This window comes from Natator depressus, chromosome 4, assembly GCF_965152275.1.
Source record: "Natator depressus isolate rNatDep1 chromosome 4, rNatDep2.hap1, whole genome shotgun sequence".
Lineage (NCBI taxonomy): Eukaryota > Metazoa > Chordata > Testudines > Cheloniidae > Natator > Natator depressus.
In genome coordinates this window covers 58,390,229-58,410,914 of record NC_134237.1, presented here as the reverse complement: position 1 = coordinate 58,410,914, position 20,686 = coordinate 58,390,229, and the positions used below count along the sequence as shown (strand labels likewise).

Here is a 20,686-nt window from a genome sequence, read left to right as displayed (position 1 = left end):
ATAGAGCAATAGACAGCATGCACATCCCTATTTTGGCACCAGCTTATCTTGCCACAGAGATCGTCAATAGAAAAGGCTTCTTTGTCAGTGGTTATGCAAGCACTGGTGGATCATTGGGGATATTTCACCAATATCACTATGGGCTGGTCAGAGAAGGTGCATGACGCTTGCATCTTTAAGAATCCAAAACTGTTCAGAAGCTATAATCAGGGACATTCTTTCCTGTCCAGTGGATTACCACTGGCAATTTGAAATGCAAATAGCAGTGATCCTGGGGTACCCAGCCTACCTCATGCTCCCCTGGCTCATAAAGCTATGAATTATGCAGTGCTTGCTGTACATTTATAATTATTACACTGTTTTTTTACTGAATCTATGAGTTCTGTAGTTCTGTACAATTTTTACAACTAATGGGTATTTTGAATAGCTCCATGCATTCTGAAATAAAGATTAATTTTTTCCAAAAAAATATAAATGCATTGCATACCAAAAAGAGTGCAAAAATAATGTGCAATTACAAATTAAGAGAACAGACCTTTAACATTTGAATGGTAGAAAATATTCATATCCATTTCAGTCCATTTTGGCTATATGTACACTAACTGTTGCCCTCACAGGTTAGCATTTGTGAAGCTACTGTTGTCCCACATTGGAGTGGTAAGGGTAATATTTACTGCCTGAGAAGCCCCATTATGTCCTCCTTCTCCTTTTCCTGCTGGGATTCCTGGGCCTGCCTGACATATTCACCCTCCAGAACCTCTGTTCACAGTCTGATGCAACACTGTGTCAAAGTCAGATTCAGGACTCACATAATTTGTCAGACCACACTGTTTATTAGCAAAGCGCTTTGCCAATGCACCCAGATATGTGAGCCCCTCTCTGAGGCTCAAGCTAACTTATTTATACAAATAAGCAAAAGCCAATTTAACATAAGAGACAAAAGGAAGCAGAAACTGACAAATATACATACATATCTTATTTGCATACTAACGTTTACCAATCTCCTAGCTCAGTAGGAGCTCTAAGTTAATTAGTTTGAGGACCCATTGTCTCACACTCCTTAATGTTTCTCTTCCTGACAACTATATTTCAACAAACCCTTCAAGTAGTGAAGGGTTCATGTTTAGTCCATCCACCTGGAAACAGTCAGGGCACACCCTGACCGTTGTGTAGGAGCAACACATTGCTCCATCCAAGGACGAGGACCAGATATGAACCCTGGGAAGTTAATTAAAGGACAGTAATCGTGGGAAGCTTCCTTGGCCTGGCCTCAAGGCCTGAGAATTAGGATTGTAGTAGATAGAGGCTGGAAAATAAGAATATTAATCAAAGTCATGTATTCCTTTGTTGTGTCTTTTTGCGGTGGAAGTAGGTAATGCGCAGGGGGGAGAAATATAATAAAAGGGAAGGTGGAAAGCTGACAGGGGGCAGCCCTTTTCAGCTAACCAGCTTGCTTGCTTGGATAAACCTGTGTTCTGTCTCATCATTGAACCGCCACAACTGGCGCCCAAACGTGGGGCCCTCAGCACTCACCTCGCCCGGCAAGGGTTTCAGACGCGTCACTCATCCGCTTCGCGGATCCCGGTGAGTATTTTTCATTGTGGTAAGTATGGGAAGCTCCCTCTCTGCTTTGCAAGTGCAACACCGCAATGAGCTACAGTATCTGCTGCGTAAGGCTCAGCATGACTGCCCCGCTCGAGAACTCACTCTCCTGCTACAGGAGGTGAGTGCCCAGTGCCCGTGGTACCCTGAAGCCGGAACCCTTAAGCTAGCGGACTGGGAGCGGTTGGGCCAGACATTGCATGAAGAGCCTCGGGCGCCCGTGCAGGCTTTACATGCCTGGCACCTCTGCCGCGATGCGATACAGTGTGTTGCCTCGGACAGGCCCTCCCTCACGAGGCTGGTGATCTCACCACGCCCGTCGGCTCCTGCAGCCACCCCCCCTCCTACCGATGCAACACAGTGTGTCGCTTCGGAAGAACCCTCTCCCGCACCAACAGAGGGGCTGCCGATTTCGCCACCGCCGTCGGCTCCTGCAGCCATCCCTCTCCCTGCTTCGCCCCCAGTGCCTTTATTACCACCGCCTCCCTTACCTTCCCCACCAGAGCCGGTCTGTGATTACCATCCCCCCCTGAAACCCCATGCTTCGGGGCCCCCCAGGGGGTCGTCTGCATCTGCTCAGAGGCTTTCGCTGGTGCAACAAATGGTGCACGCAGCGAAGGCTCGCTCAGATCTTACAGCAGAGGAGCTGGCTGAGCTGGTCTCGGTTTGTCCGGTGACCTGGCAAAACGATGACCAGGGCAACCCGGTTGGAACCTGGGTCAGTTTGCCTTACTCGGTGATTAGAGAGGTAAAGAAAGCAATTCGCGAGTTCGGTCTGACTAGCACGTTTGTGCGTGGTCTCATTGAAGGGCTAGGTAGTGGATACTCCCTGATCCCTGAAGATTGGAAGGCGCTGTTGCGCATGATGCTGTCACCCAGTCAATATGTTATTTGGATTAGTGAGTATCGGCAGGAGGCGGAACGCCAGGCCCAGATTCATAGAGCGGAAGGTATTATTTTTGAGCACTTGGCAGGGGAGGGACCGTTTGCTACCGTTGAGATGCAAACTCAACTCCCTCAGGCCCTCTTCCCCCTTATTTCCACCTGCGCCCAGCATGCTTTCCGGAAGGTCCCGGATTCAGGCAAGCCTACTAAAAGCTTTGTTAGTATCCGTCAGGGTGCATCAGAGTCCTTTCTGGATTTTACCAACAGATTGCAGGAGGCTATCCTCCGACAGGTGGATAACGCTGCGGCAGCTCAGGAAATCCTGTTAAAAATGGCAGTTGAAAATGCAAATGAGGATTGCCGCCGCGCTCTCCAGACGGCGCAAGCCTCTGGCATTTTAGAGCTCTCAGACATGCTACGGGCGTGCCAAAACATCGGCACACAAGCCCATAAAGCTGGAGTTCTGGCTGCCGCCCTAAAAAGAACCGGAAAAGAGGGGAAGCGTTGTTACCGCTGTGGCAAGGAGGGTCACTTCCAGCGGGAGTGCCGCTCATCAAAGGCACCCGCCCGACCCTCAAAAAAGTGCCCCAAGTGTCAAAAGGGCTATCACTGGGCTAATCAGTGTCGTAGCGGGCCGGGAAACCGCGCGGCGGGTCCCCCCCGAACCCAGGGCCAAACGGGGGTGTTTCCCACTCAGACAACCGTTCCTCTGCCTTAAAATCCATAGACTCTATGAGGGCGGCGACTGCTGGAAGTGCAGGGCTTGATTTGATCATGCAGGAGGACACTGATTTTCGGCTGCCAGGGGAGGTCTGCGCCATACCTACCCAGGTGACGGGACCTCTCCCTGCCGGCTTTGTGGGTCTCGTTCTCCCTCGCTCTCATGCTGGGAAACAGGGCTTTTTTGTCATCCCCGGGGTCATTGATGCCGATTACACCGGCATTATTAAGGTTCAGGTGTGGACTCATCTTCCACAGTCGCTCCCGCGTGGACGATCAATTGCACAATTGATTTTAGTCCCCTATCAGGTGGCAGCTGCCGAGGATCGAACTCGGGGCGGAGGCGGCTTTGGATCAACGTTGTCTCACTCGCCGTCTCACAGCACGTCCTCTCCACTTGTTGCTCTGACAATGTCAGTCCGCCCCTCGAAACCTCAGTTAACACTTCTCTTAAATGATGTTCCTTTCACAGGGCTGGTGGACACTGGAGCTGACGTTACGGTGATTCGTGATCCGGAGTGGCCGGTTAGTTGGCCTACGGTTCCTTCTAAAGAGTTGTGGGGGATCGGGGGTAGTAAACCCGGGCGACAGAGTTTGTCTTGGGTCACAGTCTCTAAACCGGGAGGCCGTACCCTTGCTACTATCCGCCCTTTTGTGCTCCCTGTCCACCTCAATATTTGGGGCCGTGATTTACTCGCAAAGCTGGACACCACCCTCGATATTAATATCTGATGGCTCAAAATCCTCCCTCACCCACATTGCCCTCCGCATTGCCCTTGGTATGGCAATCCTTAGAGCCCGTCTGGATTGACCAGTGGCCCCTCCCTCTAGAAAAGCTAAAAGCGCTTCAATCGCTTGTGCAGCAGCATTTGCTGGCACAGCGCTTGGAAAGCTCTACTAGTCCCTGGAACACCCCGGTGTTCGTTATTAAGAAAAAATCTGGTGCATGGCGGCTGTTACATGACTTAAGGGAAATAAATAAATGCATCCAACCTATGGGCCCCTTGCAATATGGATTACCAAATCCAAATTTAATTCCTCAAACCGATCAGCTCTGTGTATTAAATTTAAAAGATTGTTTTTTCACCATCCCCCTTTGCCCACAAGATCGCGAAAAATTCGCGTTCACGGTGCCACAATATAATAATCAGCAACCCTCTCAAAGGTATCAGTGGAAGGTCTTACCCCAGGGAATGCAAAATAGTCCAACCTTGTGTCAGCTTTTTGTGGATCGGGCCCTCACCCCTTTTCGTGCCCGGTACCCTACGCTAAAGGTCTACCATTATATGGATGACATTTTGCTTAGTGGTCCCCAGGTCACGGAACAACAGATTGAATCTTTGTCTCAAATCCTCGGCCAAAATGGCCTGTTGGTGGCACCAGAAAAAATCCAACGCTCTTATCCCTACCACTACCTCGGCCATAAGGTTTTACAAACCTATGCTGCTCCGGTTCGTCCGGCACTAACTCTACCTCAACCCCTAACCCTTGTTAAATTACAACAGATTTTGGGTCATTTAAATTGGATTCGGCCCTATTTTCGTCTCCCCACCTCAATGCTGCAGCCGTTGTTCGAGCTCCTACGTGGAGCCCGAGCACCGGGTGCAGTTATTGCCATCACTAAAGAGCACATTGCCTGCATTCGACAAATTAATGCAGCATTAAGTCAGCAGTTTGTGGACAGACCCCCTGAGGTCCGTCCCCTACGGCTGATTCTTCTTGCCACCCCTCATACGCCCACTGCGGCTCTGTTTGTACCCCGTACGAATACAGCCGTCTCTATCATAGAGTGGCTGTACCTCTCCTCCACTCCTCCTCGGAATATTTACCCATATCTAGATGCCCTGTCTGATCTTGTTCGTAAAGCCCGCCACCGTGCAGTGCAACTTACTGGCACTGATTTAGTTGATATTGTGTTCCCCTTGTCCCGTAGTGAATTTGATTCCTTGTGCCACACCTCTTTGGCTTGGCAGGTTGCTCTTTGTGATTATGTGGGAGAAATTTCTTATAATCCCCCAAAAGATCCTCGGTTGGTAATTACACAAAAGGTGCCTCTAATTGTTCATCGTCTTAGCCGCTCTCAACCCATTGTTTCTGCTGTTACTCTTTTTACTGATGGCTCTCCACATCGAGGTGTCGTCACCTATCAATCAGGTGACCCCCCTCGTTGGCGTTCTCGTTTTACACTGCCTCAGCGTTCCGCGCAGCGTTCAGAACTGGCTGCTGTTCTTTTAGCCTTTCAACTTTTCGCTGATTGTCCCTTTAATTTAATTGTGGACACCCATTATGTTTATCAAGTGATTGATCATTTACCCCTTGCCCTCATTACCCCTCAGGTCGATGTGGACCTCCTTCGCCTATTTTTGTCTTTGCAATATCTTATTTCCACTCGTAATTTCCCTTATTTTGTTGCTCATATTCGCAGTCATACCCCTCTGCCTGGGTCACTCACTGAGGGCAATGCACGCGCTGATCGCGCGTTACGTGGTCAGGTAAATTCCCTCTTTTCTGACCCCATTGAAAGCCATGCCTTTTTCCATCAGTCTGCCTCTGTTTTGGCCCGGCAGTTTCACATTCCTGCTGATCATGCACGTTCCATTGTTCGTTCCTGCCCCCACTGTGCCGCTGCTGCTCCTACTTTTTCTTATGCCGTTAACCCCAGAGGTACTGCAGCAAATCAGCTATGGCAAATGGATGTCACTCATGTGCCACAGTTCCGCCCCTATTCCTTTTTACATGTTTCTGTTGATACTTATTCGGGATTTCTGTGGGCAACCCCACAGCGTGGGGAAGCCACTGCTAAAGTTATTCACCATTTGCTAGCCTGTTTTTCTGTTATGGGTCGCCCAAGCCAAATTAAAACGGATAATGCCCCAGCTTACTGCTCCACAGCCCTCTCCACTTTTTGCGCCCGATGGAACGTCCGTCTTAAACACGGGATCCCTTATAATTCCACGGGCCAAGCCATTGTTGAACGTGCCAATCGCACGCTCAAAACCTTGCTTGATAAACAATTAAAACATGGGGAGCTGCGTCTCCGAACCTTAGGAGACATTCAACAACAAATGCATATCCTTTTGTTTACTTTAAATAATTTAACACTGAACGCAGATCAGCAGACCCCCGCGGATCGCCATTTTCACAAATCTGAGGTACTGGAAAGACCGCGTGTCTTTTACCGTCAGCTGCCCGATCCGCAGTGGCTGGGCCCAGTACCTCTAATCACTTGGGGTCGGGGATATGCTGCTGTGTCTCTCCCTGCAGGACCGTTGTGGGTTCCAGCCCGGTGTGTGCGACCAGCACTGAAACAGCATGGCGTGGCGCCAGGGGCTGTCGAACCCCATACCGGAGTTTCAGCTGACCCTAGAGGAGAACGTGGTGCCTCCCGGGTCGACAACGGCGGGACGGAAACGGAAGAGGCGTAGCGTCCCAAGCCAGCCCGTGACATGGGGAGCAGTAAAAGCATTGGTCGCGGCGGCTCAACGAAGACTGGCAGCAAATCAACAGCCAGAGACTCCTGAGACTTTGTTTGTGGCGATTCTCGCCCAAATCACTGCTAATTCTGTGCTGATTGTATGCCTTTTGTGTCTGCTATTTCCTGTAGGGGTTGGCTCGGGAGCGCTTCCCCCGTTACGGGCCCGAATGACATATAACATATGGGAAAGATTGGCTTCAATAGCAAATGTTACCCACTTTTGTTTGTCTGATTCTGTAGCAGCCGGAGAATTGTTAGGTACATGCCTTATACCAGTATGTCATCACCCTGAGGAAATAGGGAATGAGACGATGCTCGCTGCTTATGCGAATCTCTCTTCCCAGTACTCTGGCATGGCTAATTGGGGCCCGGCCAACTATACCTTGCCTCACACGGCTATATCCCTCCACACACCGTACCCGGCCGGGGCCAACAATGTCACCTGTGCGCGTGTGGTTAATTGCACTAGTACAAAGGTGCCCTTGGGCTGTCGGCAAATTCCTCAACCCCTCTTAAATTGTTCCCACGCTGTAAATGTTTCATACAATTATGGCCATATCATCCTACCATCAGGGTGGTTTTTTACCTGTGGCTCACGCACCTTTAGTTATATTCCTGCAAATTTAAGTGATGGCACCCTTTGCTGTCTTAGCAGAATGACGCTTATATTGCCTTTTGCCAGCCAAAGGCACAGTAAAAGAAGTGTACCCCTTTCAGATAATTGTGTTGCAGATGTTGAGCTTTTTAGTCGCGCTGAGTATACTGCTTTAGCGGCCTCCATTGTTGGGGTCCCCGCGCTTGCCACTTATACAGCTAGAACCCTAAATGCCCTGGCGTGCTTTGCAGCGAAGGCAATTAACACAACATCCAAGGCAATTGCCCTACTTAATGCAGAGCAACATGAATTAAGGGATGCAATCTTGGATAACAGAGCAGCCATTGATTTTCTGCTCTTAAAACATCACCTAGGCTGTTCCACGTTTCGGCATATGTGTTGTTTTAATTTAACTGATAATAGTCGTTCCATAGAATCTAGATTGGCCGAGTTGGCCAATCTTACGGCACACATACGTCAAGATGTGGGGTTTGAGGGCTTTTGGAATTGGCTTGCAGGTTGGCTGCCATCTCTAGGATGGCTGCGACAACTTTTCGGTTATGCTGTGTTTGTGATCATTGGGCTTATTTTTTGCTGCTGCTGTGTACAATGTATTCCCTCTTTGCTAAGGCTTTGTAGAGATTCGCCCTGGCAAGCTCCCCGAGTTATGTCCTTGTCAGTCTGGGAGTTAAATTGCTTGCAAAAGCAAATTGACGGCTACCATGAGATGGCCGAGTATAATTAAACAAAAATCGGGGGAATGAAGGGTTCATGTTTAGTCCATCCACCTGGAAACAGTCAGGGCACACCCTGACCGTTGTGTAGGAGCAACACATTGCTCCATCCAAGGACGAGGACCAGATATGAACCCTGGGAAGTTAATTAAAGGACAGTAATCGTGGGAAGCTTCCTTGGCCTGGCCTCAAGGCCTGAGAATTAGGATTGTAGTAGATAGAGGCTGGAAAATAAGAATATTAATCAAAGTCATGTATTCCTTTGTTGTGTCTTTTTGCGGTGGAAGTAGGTAATGCGCAGGGGGGAGAAATATAATAAAAGGGAAGGTGGAAAGCTGACAGGCAGCAGCCCTTTTCAGCTAACCAGCTTGCTTGCTTGGATAAACCTGTGTTCTGTCTCATCATTGAACTGCCACAAAGTAGCATTTCTTTAATGAATTATAATTTCAATATAATTCATTCTACTTTCACAACTGCCTTGCAGGATCTCACTAAACATATCTTCCCTAGTGCTCTTCTTTCTCCTCATCAGGGTCAGGCGTTCTGCAGGTGTGGAGGGGGCACCCCTCAAGGCCACAACGGCAGCAACCACAGATAAAATGAACAGATGTATCGTATTTTCAGTCACAATGGAAAGTTTCAGAACTCCCCCCTCTTATTCCCATAAGCGTTTTAAGATCTGCTTATTGACACTTCAGCTTTGCAGTGCCTCTGCACAGCTTCACTCTCCAGTCTGAGCCAATAGAAGCCAGGGCTGAGGGAGGGCAGAAATGAGGAGGGAACTGTTTGGTTGCATGAAACAATAAAATTTAGGCCCCTATTTCCATGCATACAAGTACAGGGCAAAGGCACTGAGTACCGGCACTGTTTTCCACAGGCGGTGGTGATTTTAGCTATCTCATTCCTGCAGGTAGCAAAGGGACAGAGACCACAGCTGCTGTTGGCATCCCAAAACTGGCTAGGCCCATATGCCACTAGCCTGTTTACTGCAATGGTGCCCGCTGAAGTCATTGTGGAATGGCCTGGGAAAGTATCCTACCGCAGAGGAAGAAATAAGGCTGCCATCCCTAGAAACCTCCAGGAGAGGATTGCAGAATACCTCCATGAAAGGTTCATCGAGATCTCGCATGAGGATATAAGGAAGAGCCCTATGTACATAAACAAACTGCCCTGCATGCAATGGCTGCCTAATCCTACAAGGGAATTAAAAACAAATAACTCTGCTTGTTGTATTGTTACATCTTCTTGTATGAGTAAAACAGTGAGAAGTTGATACCTGTGTCCTGCTAACTTGGTGTTCGGCTGGGCACCATCTTTATTTTTAAACACTGGTAAGGAAAAATGCATGAACAAAGTTACCCAAGGTTCCTTTCCCTTCATTAAGCTTGTTCATCTTTGGCTTGTGGGACTTGCCAGATTGCGATGGAGTCTTGAAAAAAGATACTAGCTCATGGCATAGATGGACTCCCTGACGCGTGTTCCCCTTCCTCCTCTTCTTCCCCCTCCTTGATGTTCAAGGCAGGATTTGGTGTCTCAGCATGTTCATAGGTATTCATGATGGTCTGCAGGGTATTGGTGCTGTTTCCACCAAGTATGGTATACAGCTCATTCTAAAAGCGACAGGTCTGCGGCTTGGCACCAGATTGATTGTTGGCCTCCCTGACCTTGTGGTATGCCTGCTGAGGTTCCTTTCCTTTCATGAAGCACTGCTTCTGATCCCTGTTTTACCCCATTGCCTACATCCCCTATTCAATTTTTTTGTAGATGTCTATGTTTCTATTACCTGTTCATAGCTGTGCTTCCACAGTCTCTTCTCCCCACAGACCCAGGAGATCCAATAAAGCCTGTCTACTCTAGGCAGGAGCACATCTAGTGTGTGGAGTTGGCCTGGTCAGTTGGGCAGTTGCTCTCAACAATGGATGGATGCTAGATGTGCTTGCCAAGGTAGGCAAACAGGAAAAGGCATTTCAAAAATATGCAGGAGTTTTAAAGGGGAGATGGCTTCTGGTCATGACCTCTGGGCAGTGGAGTTGACAACTGTGACCAGAACGGTCATTGTCAGTCATTGTGGGACAGCTGCTGGAGGTCTGTTAGGGTCGAAATAGGTCATGCAGTGTCTACACGCATGTGGATCGACCTCAGTGGGCTGACCACAACTTATTGCTGTTTGGAGAGGTGGTGTTACTGCATCACCATAATGAAGTGCTTACATTACTTGGAGACAAATTTGAGTACAGACACATGAACAACTTGGTCAACATAAGGTGACTGACATCGACATAACTTTGTAGCATAGACCAGGCCTAAATCTCATTTTCAAAAGGGATTTAGGCACTTAGATGCCAGAATCACATTGACAGTCAATGGTATTTAGGCTTTGGTGCCTAAATCACTTTAGAAAATGAAAGAGCCTCCTAAATCAGTTAGTGTTGCAATGTTGAGTGTCACAACACCTAAATAGCTTTAAAAAACAGAGAGACAAGATGGGTGAGGTAATATCTTTTATTGGACCAACTTCTGTTGGTGAGTGACAAGAATTGGCCCAATAAAAGATATTATTCACCCATCTTGTCTCTCTAATATCCTGAGAATGACACAGCTACAACACCACTGCATATTTAAAAATCTGGGCCTAAATTATTTGCCCAAGGTCACATAGGAAGTCTGTGTCACAGCCAGGAATTGAATCAGCTCTCCTGAATCTCACTCCAGTGCCTTTACTGCAACACTGTGCTGCAATAGCTGAGATCAGAACTTAGGAATCCCTGGACCCCTGTCCTGTGTTCATACTATTTGACCATAAACCCTTTTCTCTGACAACTGGAACAAATCTAAAATTCACTTATTGCCACTGCATAGAAGTATTGCCTCCTGCCAATCATTAACAAGAAAGGCCTTTGCTACCTCCAGTAGTAGTGTAGATTCAGAAGCGTGAGGGGCCAGCATACTAGTGAGCAATTCCAGTTCAATAAGTTGTGAAGGCCTTCTGCAAATCCCACTACCTGAAAAAAGATGGAAAAAAAAGAAAAAAAGAAAAACTAGTATTGTATATCAAAGCATTTTGTACAACCTGAACTCTAACTGCATTTTTGTGGTTGTAGATAGTTAAATTAAGAATGCCTTTGTAAGCATTCTTCATTGCCGCTAGTGCCCTTTTCTGGCATTCCCTTCTAGTGCTATTCAAACCCTTTGAGTTTCCACAGTTTGGCTAATCTTGTTTCTTTTTAAATCTCATTAAATGCCTTAGTATGTATTACACATATTGAAAGGAATGAATGCACACCTTGCAAAAATAGTAGAATAGGTCTCTCACATGAAGAGAAATTAGGTGGTCAAAAGAGCAACATCTAACTTTTGAACAGAGCAGTGGACAGACATGACTAATGGATTGGACAGTCTGTAAAATGCTTTTTAACTCCACTGTGATGGTTATTTGTTATGCTGGCTTCCATCACCTGTTTGGGAAACAGACATGGCACAAGACTCACAAACACTAATTTTTTTCCAGTATTTTGACACAGGACAATACAATAAGCCTTTTATCATCCAGAACAACAACTTTGGTAAATCCAAGAATTCTTTTATTTTCTCTTTACTAGTCAATAATAATAGATATATCTGACACAAATAATTTGTTCTTAATGTGGCCTGTCCTGAAAGGCTTCAACTAAAAACACAACTGGCTTTGCTTAACTTACCATTGCATCAACAATGCACACTTTGCAAGATGAATGACTCCAGTTTATATTTTGATGAGATATGGGGCATGGGTTAGCACAGAACCATTTACCATTAAATAGTAGTCACAGTATCACTTTTTAAAAATATATTACATGAATATCAGGCTCATATAAGGCAGCAAAATTTACAGGCCTGGAAAATCCTCTGTTTACCTAGGGTGACATTATCAGCATTGGCAGTGACAGTGTAAACTTCTCCCCTCAGGACATGCCAAAGTTTCCCAACCCTATTCTGGATGGAGGGCTTCTAGGGGTTAGCGAGTGCATCAGCCTCCATGCTTACTCTGCCCTTGGCCTCTCTGCTGAGACTGCCAACAAGGATGGCAAATTAATGCCAGTTGGGATGATGGCTTTTTGTAATGTGCACACGTGTTCACCAGGAAATGGAATGAGACCACCAACTCATTTCACATAGGCCATTGAACACAATAGCCATCATATAATAATGAGTCAACTTATGGCCCTCATCTACCAAGGCTGAATTTAAGCTAGTAACCTGATGATAAAAGAATCCATATTCCATTTCCAATTCCCTGAGCTTGGTAAGCTACCTGTAATATCTTTCCATAAGCTGTTGTTGTTAGGGTTCTGCTTTCAATCATTGCAGCTATGAAGAGTTGTACCATTTCTTATCAAATAAATTAGTGAGTTCTAAAAGTAGTTTTGTGCATTCTCCTCTCCTCTGAATTTTGCATCTTGTTGAGTTTTACTTGCTGAAAAATGTTGGCTTTGTGTATAGATGACTTGTGTACATAGCCCAACCTGCCATTAATTTTTCAAGCGCTGTGGAAAACTAATTTTCCTAGTGCTTATTTTTCCCTCCCAGACTGTAAAGGCTTTGGGTGTAAATGTGTCCTCAGCATTCTGCTGGCCAGTTAATGGATATATTTCTCACAGCTCTATTCAGACCAATATAACTTTCGTACTATTAAAGATTATAAATGTCTCTCTTTTGTACCATAAATCATTACAGAAAGATCTGGCAGGATAGATTGGGACAGACCTATACTTTTATCTCTTAAATCACAGGCAGCATTACTTCCATTGTATAGCAGCTGGCCTGAAAAATTCAAATGAGGAGAGTTCAATGTAATTATTAATGCCACTGATATGCCTTGCCTCACCCTCAGAAGCAACATTATTATCCTTTTCATTATCTAATGCGGAAACATCACCAAGGCTCTTATTAATAATTGCCGCTGTGATAGAACCACAGTATTTAGCTTTTTAGGGGGTTTTTTGTGTTTGTGGGGAATTTGTGTTTGTTTGTTGGGTTTAGTTTTTGGTTTTTGAAGGATGATTAATTAGGAAAACAAGAATTGAAGTCTCAACAGTTATCTCTACTTAAGATCATTCAGAAATGATACAGTAAGAGAACTGTAACTTGGAAAGTAAACAGAGCAAAGTGGTCTGTGTACCAGGGTTCTCTGGGTCTGATTCTTCTTTCACACTGGAGTAAATTCTGGAGTAATTGTACTGAACTCAATGAAAGTAAATAAGTATAAAGCCACTACAAGCGAAATTGGAATCAGGTCCTCTAAGACTAATCCTCAGCACCCTCTTTTCCCACTGAAGTCAATAGAGAGTTAGGTCACTCAAAGGATGCATTATTTACCTTGTAGGATCAGGCTTTATATTTCTAAACCAGAGCTAAATATTTCCTAGTTAGATGGTATTGTGTGAGTGTCTTCTACAAACAAGTTTAAAGAGAAGAGGGACTGCTTTTATTAAAATGCAGTTTGAATCTGTATTACTATAATTTGAGACTTCTAGTATGAGGCTTACCCAAAGAAGAGTGACACTGACCAGATACAGGGTAGCACAGGGATTCAGATACGCTACCCAAAGAATAGCACAGATCAAAGCAAGCAATTTATAATGATTTATAAACTTCATATATTATCCATAGAACAGACTGAAAGTCAATTTAGCCTTGGGAGCTACTGAGTACTTCAATTTCCACTGAATTCAAGGGGAATGGAAGATGCCTAGGACCGCATAGATTCTAAGAGAAATACTTTAGGATTTAGACATATTGCCCACAGCACAGATTGACTGTGACCTGACAAAAACAGTTTATGATTTACGGTAGTAGACTTTTTTCCTAAGCAAGCAAACAAGTGATGTGAATAATTAATTTGGTTAATTAATGGTCCTGTGTGTTGCTAATTAATGGTCCTAATGCCTTGTGCAGGGCTCTCAGCTAGCTGAGTATTTCGCTATTCAAATCTTCCCAGGCGTAGAGATTTTGCAGGGTCTGTTTTCTGCTTACTTTTCCAAACCTCAAAACTTCCTAAGCAGAAAAAAAATCTAAACATAATGTGGTGAATGAGACAGTTATCTGCATTATTTTTTATGAATATCATATATGGCTCAATTTACCTGCTTGATACGAGCCTGCCAGTCTGCCTGGCGTTAAATTAAAGGAGGCTGTTAGGCAGAGAAACAAACAAGAAACAAAACAATGGTGAAGATAAAATATATGGGGGTAAACTATTTCAAGGGAGTTAAGATACCAAAGCTGGGCCATTAATTGGAAGATGCTATTTTCAAGGTGCCAGACAAAATTATACTTGGCTGGTTTGCCAAAGGTGAAAGCCTAGATATCAAAAATGTCATAAACAGTTATAAAAAACCTCCAGGAAAAAGGAAGAGGGTTAACCAGCCAGAGATAGAGGCTGGAAGGGCATCTCTGACAGAGAGACACTGAGTGCAGGCTGCAGGAGCTGACTGTCTCCCCCAGCCAGAGATGGAGGCAACTGGACTCTGTGGAACTTACCAAAGCTTGTAAGAAAAGATGAAAACATAGGGAAACATTCATAGAGGCTGTTATCGATGTTTATTGGGGTGAACTTCCAGCAAGCTTAAATCCAAGTTCCTTTTTCCTTATTTTCAAATCCCAATTTACTTCCCGTTTGCCCCTAATTTATATAGTAATATTCTTAGCTATACCTTAACCAATCCTAATATATTGTAACATGATTAGCTAACCAATTATATTCCAACACCTTAATTAGTTTACCCCCAGCAAAATTAATTATACAGCAGACAAAAACAATCACAGAACCAGACAGAGACCATGCAAATAAACAATAGCAAAGTGGGAACTATAATGACAAAACAATACAGAAGTGAGGATTTTACAACTACATCTATAAAGACATAGAGGTTTTTTAACTGTCTATTGATAAGTGAGTTCTTACCAAACAGAAAACTATCAAACTAAATTTCCTTTTACATCTTCTAGGCTCTTTTCTTTATCTGGAGGTAATAGATCGGCTCACCTTTCTAACAGCCCCAGATTGCCTTATTTCAGTAAGACTGGTTTGGAAATGTGTGAGGACATGACTGTACGCTTTCCAGCTTATGGCTGCTCCCACTGTTTAGCAAAAGGCCTTAGCTTAAGAACAGGGCCTCAGACTGTCACAGTAGAAGAAGGCCCTTACACAGGCAGACAGTGATTTTAATTCTTTATTTTATACCTCTATAACTAGCTAAATGATAAACATATACCTAAATTCTTAAAGTATAGGCCTTTACAGACAGGCCTGAATACCTATATCCTAACAGAGGCATTTATTATTATATCCCTTTGTTTTGCATGCTATGTATCTTTGAGTGAATAAACAATGCTTTGTTTTTAAATAAGCTGTTTCTGAGTCTTTTTAATCAACTGCTGTCATAGGCCCCTGGATAGGCTTACAGGCACCATACACAGCTGGCATATTAACACAACTGATAGACAAGGGGCTGCAGCAGCCCAGAAACCCAGCCTCATAGGGGTAGGACCTCATGATTCCACCCACAGAAAGGTTAAGGCAGCAAAATCTCTCACCTTAAGGATGCATTCGAGAGCGACTGTAATGGGGTCTACAGCACAACTCACCCTATAACCATGACTGGGAGTAGAGGGTATTGTTGCTGGGTGGTTGTCTGAAGTGGGGTGAATGCTGCAGTTCCACTTTGGGGAAAGTGCAGGTAGAGGCTTGTCACTTGAAAAGAATGCACACAGTGAGGCTCGGGGAGAGATCACAGGTGTGATTTGCCCCATACCAGGACATATAATATTTTAAGAAGCTAATTTTTAAGCTTCTTTCTTACTGCAGGCTTACTCCTTCAAAGCTTTCATGTTCTGTGAATGCTGTTTCGGTCTCCACACACTTCTAAGTGCCTCAGTTATAACTAGGTTTCAGAGTGGTAGCCATGTTAGTTTGTACCAGCAAAAACAACGAGGAGTCTTTGTGGCATCTTAGAGACTGACAAATTTATTTGGGCATAAGCTTTCGTGGGCTAGAACCCACTTCATCAGATGCATGGAGTGGAAAATACAGGAGCAGGTATAAATACATGAAAAGATGTGAGTTGCCTTACCAAGTGTGAGGTCAATCTAACGAGACAATTCAATTGACAGCAGGATACCAAGGGACGAAAAATAATTTTTGAAGTGGTAATGAGAGTGGCCCATTTCAGACAGTTGACAAGAAGGTGTGAGTAACAGTAGGGGGAAATTAGTATCGGGGAAATTAGGAAAATCTTGGTATCCTGCTGTCAATTTCCACTCCATGCATCTGATGAAGTGGGTTTTAGCCCACGAAAGCTTATGCCCAAATAAATTTGTCAGTCTCTAAGTGCCACAAAGACTCCTCGTTGTTTCATTTATAATAGTAAGTCCTGCATTTCCGCCCCCTACCTGGCCGCATGGATGCATTGGCATTGAGATGCATCTATTCTACACTACACTGATGATGCACTGAAAGCTTTGATGAATCCCTGATGCCCTAGCAGCTTCTGCTATGCTTGTTGAAAAGCAAACTGTAAAGTCTAAATGTACTCATTACGTCTTACACCTATTTGTTTCACTAATTATGCAAGATAGTATACGTATAATTGTCATATAATTGTCACTTAAACCCTTTTTACAGATTCCGGAAGACTCAAAAGTGTTTTGGTTAATAAAAAGCTAAGGAGGACTGCAAGAAACTACAGATGGATTTAAACACTATAGGGATCAGACATCGTGATGGCAGTTGCAATTTAACCTGGATAAATTAAGGAAATTTATATTAGCAAAAATTATCTAAACTGCTCATATTCACTGATTAGCTCTGAATTTGTAGGATACTCTAAAGGAAAAAAAAAATCAAGTAGCAACTAATATCACGAATTGTGAGAATACCAGACAGAGAATGCCTTAGAGAAACTGCTTGATGAGGAGAAAATTAACTAAACTTAGAGACCTATTTAAAGGTGACCTGCAAGATATTTTTTTAAGAAAACAAAAATTTTAGAATTATGTCCTGGATGTCCCAGCTAGCCATGGTGAGATGGCACAAGGCAACTATATTTGCTGCAGTAAATATATAAAGCTAGAAGATGTGTGGAAATAAGTTACATCAGACTTAGAAAGAAATCTACTTTAAGGAGAGGAAAACATAAAACTATTATGAGGAGACTGCTCCAGATTCATAATATTGGCATGCAGGGAATTTAGATGCTAGATAACATTCTTGAAGGTGAGTTCACAGCACTGATTTTTCCTAAAAGCTGAATGTTGCAGAGTGTTGTCCAGTACAGGCTATGCTACAGCACAGCACCTCAGTAACCCCAGCTTCCCTCTCAGACAAACACATACTCACATGTTCAAAAAAATTCCACATTTTGGGGAATTTGATTTATTAACACCAAACAAACAACACACAGTTCTTTAGGTCCTCTGAAGCCTATTCTCCCCCTGCTCAATCCTCCCCCCCGGCCCCGCCACTCCTAATACAACACTTCCACTTTGTTGCAGGGTTCTTTACAGCCCTTCTTCTAGAGGATACACCTAAAAATTTTTATCCCTTGGCACAGGGTTTCCTCGCTCCTCCTAGGGGCTTGCCTAGAGCCCTAGTTCCTAGGTGGCAAGATTTTCCAGCCTTGCTCCATTTGCAAAAGAGCCTTCCTCCAGGTTTCTCCTCTTCTGATAGAGATATAAGCTTACATTTTATGCAGTCATGTCACAGGGTGTGACTAAACCACAACTGGGAGGTGTGATTGCAGCATCTCTGTCTAGCTGAGCTAGCTTTCATTGAGCTTAAAGGGGCAGAATCTTGGAACAGGGCTAGATGAGCTTGGGCCACAAGTATCCTTACTGTATTTCTGTCTTTATAAAAATATAAAAGCATCATAGAATCATAGAATATCAGGGTTGGAAGGAACCTCAGGAGGTCATCTAGTCCAACCCCCTGCTCAAAGCAGGACCAATCCCCAACTAAATCATCCCAGCCAGGGCTTTGTCAAGCCTGACCTTAAAAATATCTAAGGAAGGAGATTCCACCACCTCCCTAGTAACGCATTCCAGTGTTTCACCACCCTCCTAGTGAAAAAGCTTTTCCTAATATCCAACCTAAATCTCCCTCACTGCAACTTGAGACCATTACTCCTTGTTCTGTCATCAGCTACCACTGCGAACAGTCTAGATCCATCCTCTTTGGAACCCCCTTTCAGATAGTTGAAAGCAGCTATCAAATCCCCCCTCATTCTTCTCTTCTGTAGACTAAACAATCCCAGTTCCCTCAGCCTCTCTTCATAAGTCATGTGTTCCAGTCCCCTAATCATTTTTGTTGCCCTCCGCTTGACGTTTTCCAATTTTTCCACATCCTTCTTGTAGTGTGGGGCCCAAAACTGGACACAGTACTCCAGATGAGGCCTCACCAATGTCGAATAGAGGGGAACGATCACGTCCCTCGATCTGCTAGCAATGGGATTTGCTTGGGCTCCCAGATGCCAATAAGATCCCCACCTTCTCCAACAGTTCTTTTGAGCTTTTGGCAGGCTCAGCATTGGGAGAGTGCAAAAAGTACTCCCGAGGGACAGGAGAGGATATGGCCCTAGAACTTCACAAAGTGATCTACAATTATTTAGAGAACTTATACTTTTTGAAGGTTCTACCATCACAAGCAGAAGGATGATGTGCTGGGTACCCAGCACTGTAACTTTCACTTCAGTCCATTTCCTCAGTTTGCCAGAAGTTTATGATTGTACAAATCCTACTGAAGTCAACAGAAGTTCCATTGACTGCAATGGGATATGTTCAAAATATATCTTAGATCTGAAGAAAACAGAACAATAGTGAATTCTCTTGAAGTATTCAGAGAAATTGAACATGAGAGATACAGGTTTACTTCCATTGCTCCCATATGGTCTACGCCCAATGTAGTAAATGGAAACACTTGCAACGACTTCAAGGGGCTTTGAATCAAGCCTCTAAGCAATCAGAATGTAAGCTTGTACGTCATAGCGGCCATGAGCATGCTGGCAGTAGACAATGGAAGTACAGTGATAATGATTGTACAATGGAACTCTACATGGGGATTAGGGTTGGCAACTTTCTAATTGCACAAAACCAAACACCCTAGCCCCGCTCCTGCTCCGAGGCCCCACCTCCACCCACTCCAGCCCTCCTCCCTCCATTGCTCACTCTCCCCCACCCTCACTCACTTTAACTGGGCTGGGGAGGAGGGCTGGGGTGCAGGAAGGGATGAGGGCTCCAGCTGGTGGTGCAGACTCTGAGATGGGACTGGGGATGAGGGATTTAGGATGCAGGAGGAGGCACTGAGCTGGGGCCGAGGGGTTTGGAGTGCGGGAGGGAGCTCAGGGGTGGGATAGGGGTTTGGGTGTGGGAGGGGGTGCAAGTGATGGTGGTGCGTAGTCTGGAAGGGAGTTAGGGTGCAGGAGGGGGTTCCGATCTGGGGCAGGGGGCTCAGGGTGTAGGCTCCAGCTGGGCGGCGCTTACCTTAGGTGGCTCCTGGTTGATCGTGCATCAGGGTTAAGGCAGGCTCCCTGTCTGCCCCGGCTTCACGCTTCTCCTGGAAGCGGCCAGCATGTCTGGCCCCTATATGGAGACGCGCTGCCTGCGCCCGCAGGCACCGCCCCCGGAGCTCCCATTGGCCACGGTTCCCAGTCCATGGGAGCTGCGGAGACGGCGCTTCCCTGGTTGCCCCTGCACCTAGGGGCCGGACATGCCGGCTGCTTCCAAGGAGCTGTGCAGAGCCAGGGTAAACAGGGAGCCAGCCTTATCCCCGCTGCGCCGCCAACTGGTCTTTTAATGGCCCAGTCAGAGGTGCTGACTGGAGCCGCCAGGGTCCCTTTTCAACCGGGCATTCCAGTCGAAAAACCGGACGCCTGGCAACCCTAATGGGAATAGATGCCTATATGGATCAGATTGCTATCACAGCTGATCCACGATTGGGGCCCTAAGGCACTACCCTATTATTTCCACCATGTTATGGGGTGTATAGAGCCCATGCGGGCCTGGCAACCAAGGAGTTAATGTAGGAACTGCCAGCCAGTGCTGATTAGCAGCCTAACAGCAGCTGAGAGAATAAAAGAGCTGAGACGCAGAGGAGCAGGGTGGCCACCCAAGGTGCAAGGAGACGGTCCTGCAGAAAGCTGGTGAGAAACTGTCCCAGAGTGACCACAACCCAAAGAAGGGATGACCAGAGCCACAGGCTGCAGAAGCCTACAGAACCAAGGGAGATAGGAAGGAGCTCAAGTTACAGCAGAATTGTTGAGCACTGATTCTGCCTGCCTGGGTTAAGGGCCCTGTGCAGGAACCAGTGGAGTGGGTGGGCCTGGGTTCCCCTATCTACTCCTTAGCAGAGACTTAAGAACCAAAGAGGTTCCAGGCCTCTTGAGGACAAGGACCAAACATAAGGGGAAACCTGTACATCCCAATGGGACAGAAATTAACATCTTTGCCTCCAGAATAGGACTATAGAGACAAGAAGGGCAAACTGATGGTCCTCCCAAACATGAGCAGACTCTGTGCAATGCACTGTCTGACTAAAGGGGAGATCTAATGACTGGAGCACCAATAATAATTATTAATAATAATAATTAGGGCCTAAATGTTCAAAGTTTCGTTTGTACTATTGACAGCCAATAAACAGGCTTA

The 20,686-nt window shown here is 45.4% G+C and overlaps 1 protein-coding gene and 1 long non-coding RNA gene across 4 annotated transcripts in view; one reads left to right on the top strand and one right to left on the bottom strand.

Annotated features, from left to right (window-relative positions):
* LOC141986485 (uncharacterized) overlaps nt 1-20,686 on the bottom strand; it is a 95,061-nt gene that overhangs the window by 8,705 nt on the left and 65,670 nt on the right. The window contains exon 2 of the long non-coding RNA XR_012639291.1: nt 10,916-11,013. This is a non-coding gene — a long non-coding RNA (uncharacterized LOC141986485). The remainder of the gene's footprint in view (nt 1-10,915; nt 11,014-20,686) is intronic.
* On the top strand, nt 1,139-8,338 carry LOC141986479 (syncytin-B-like). Of its 3 annotated transcripts, XM_074950988.1 has the most exons (4): nt 1,139-1,584; nt 3,680-3,732; nt 5,633-5,699; nt 6,472-8,338. In XM_074950988.1, the coding sequence occupies exon 4, from the start codon at nt 6,520-6,522 to the stop codon at nt 8,020-8,022; it is 1,503 nt and encodes a 500-aa protein (XP_074807089.1). In that variant the 5' UTR covers nt 1,139-1,584; nt 3,680-3,732; nt 5,633-5,699; nt 6,472-6,519; the 3' UTR covers nt 8,023-8,338. The 3 variants fall into 3 exon arrangements, with proteins under 3 accessions (XP_074807089.1, XP_074807088.1, XP_074807087.1); XM_074950987.1 differs by lacking the exon at nt 5,633-5,699; XM_074950986.1 differs by having other exon boundaries at nt 1,141-1,584; nt 5,633-8,338.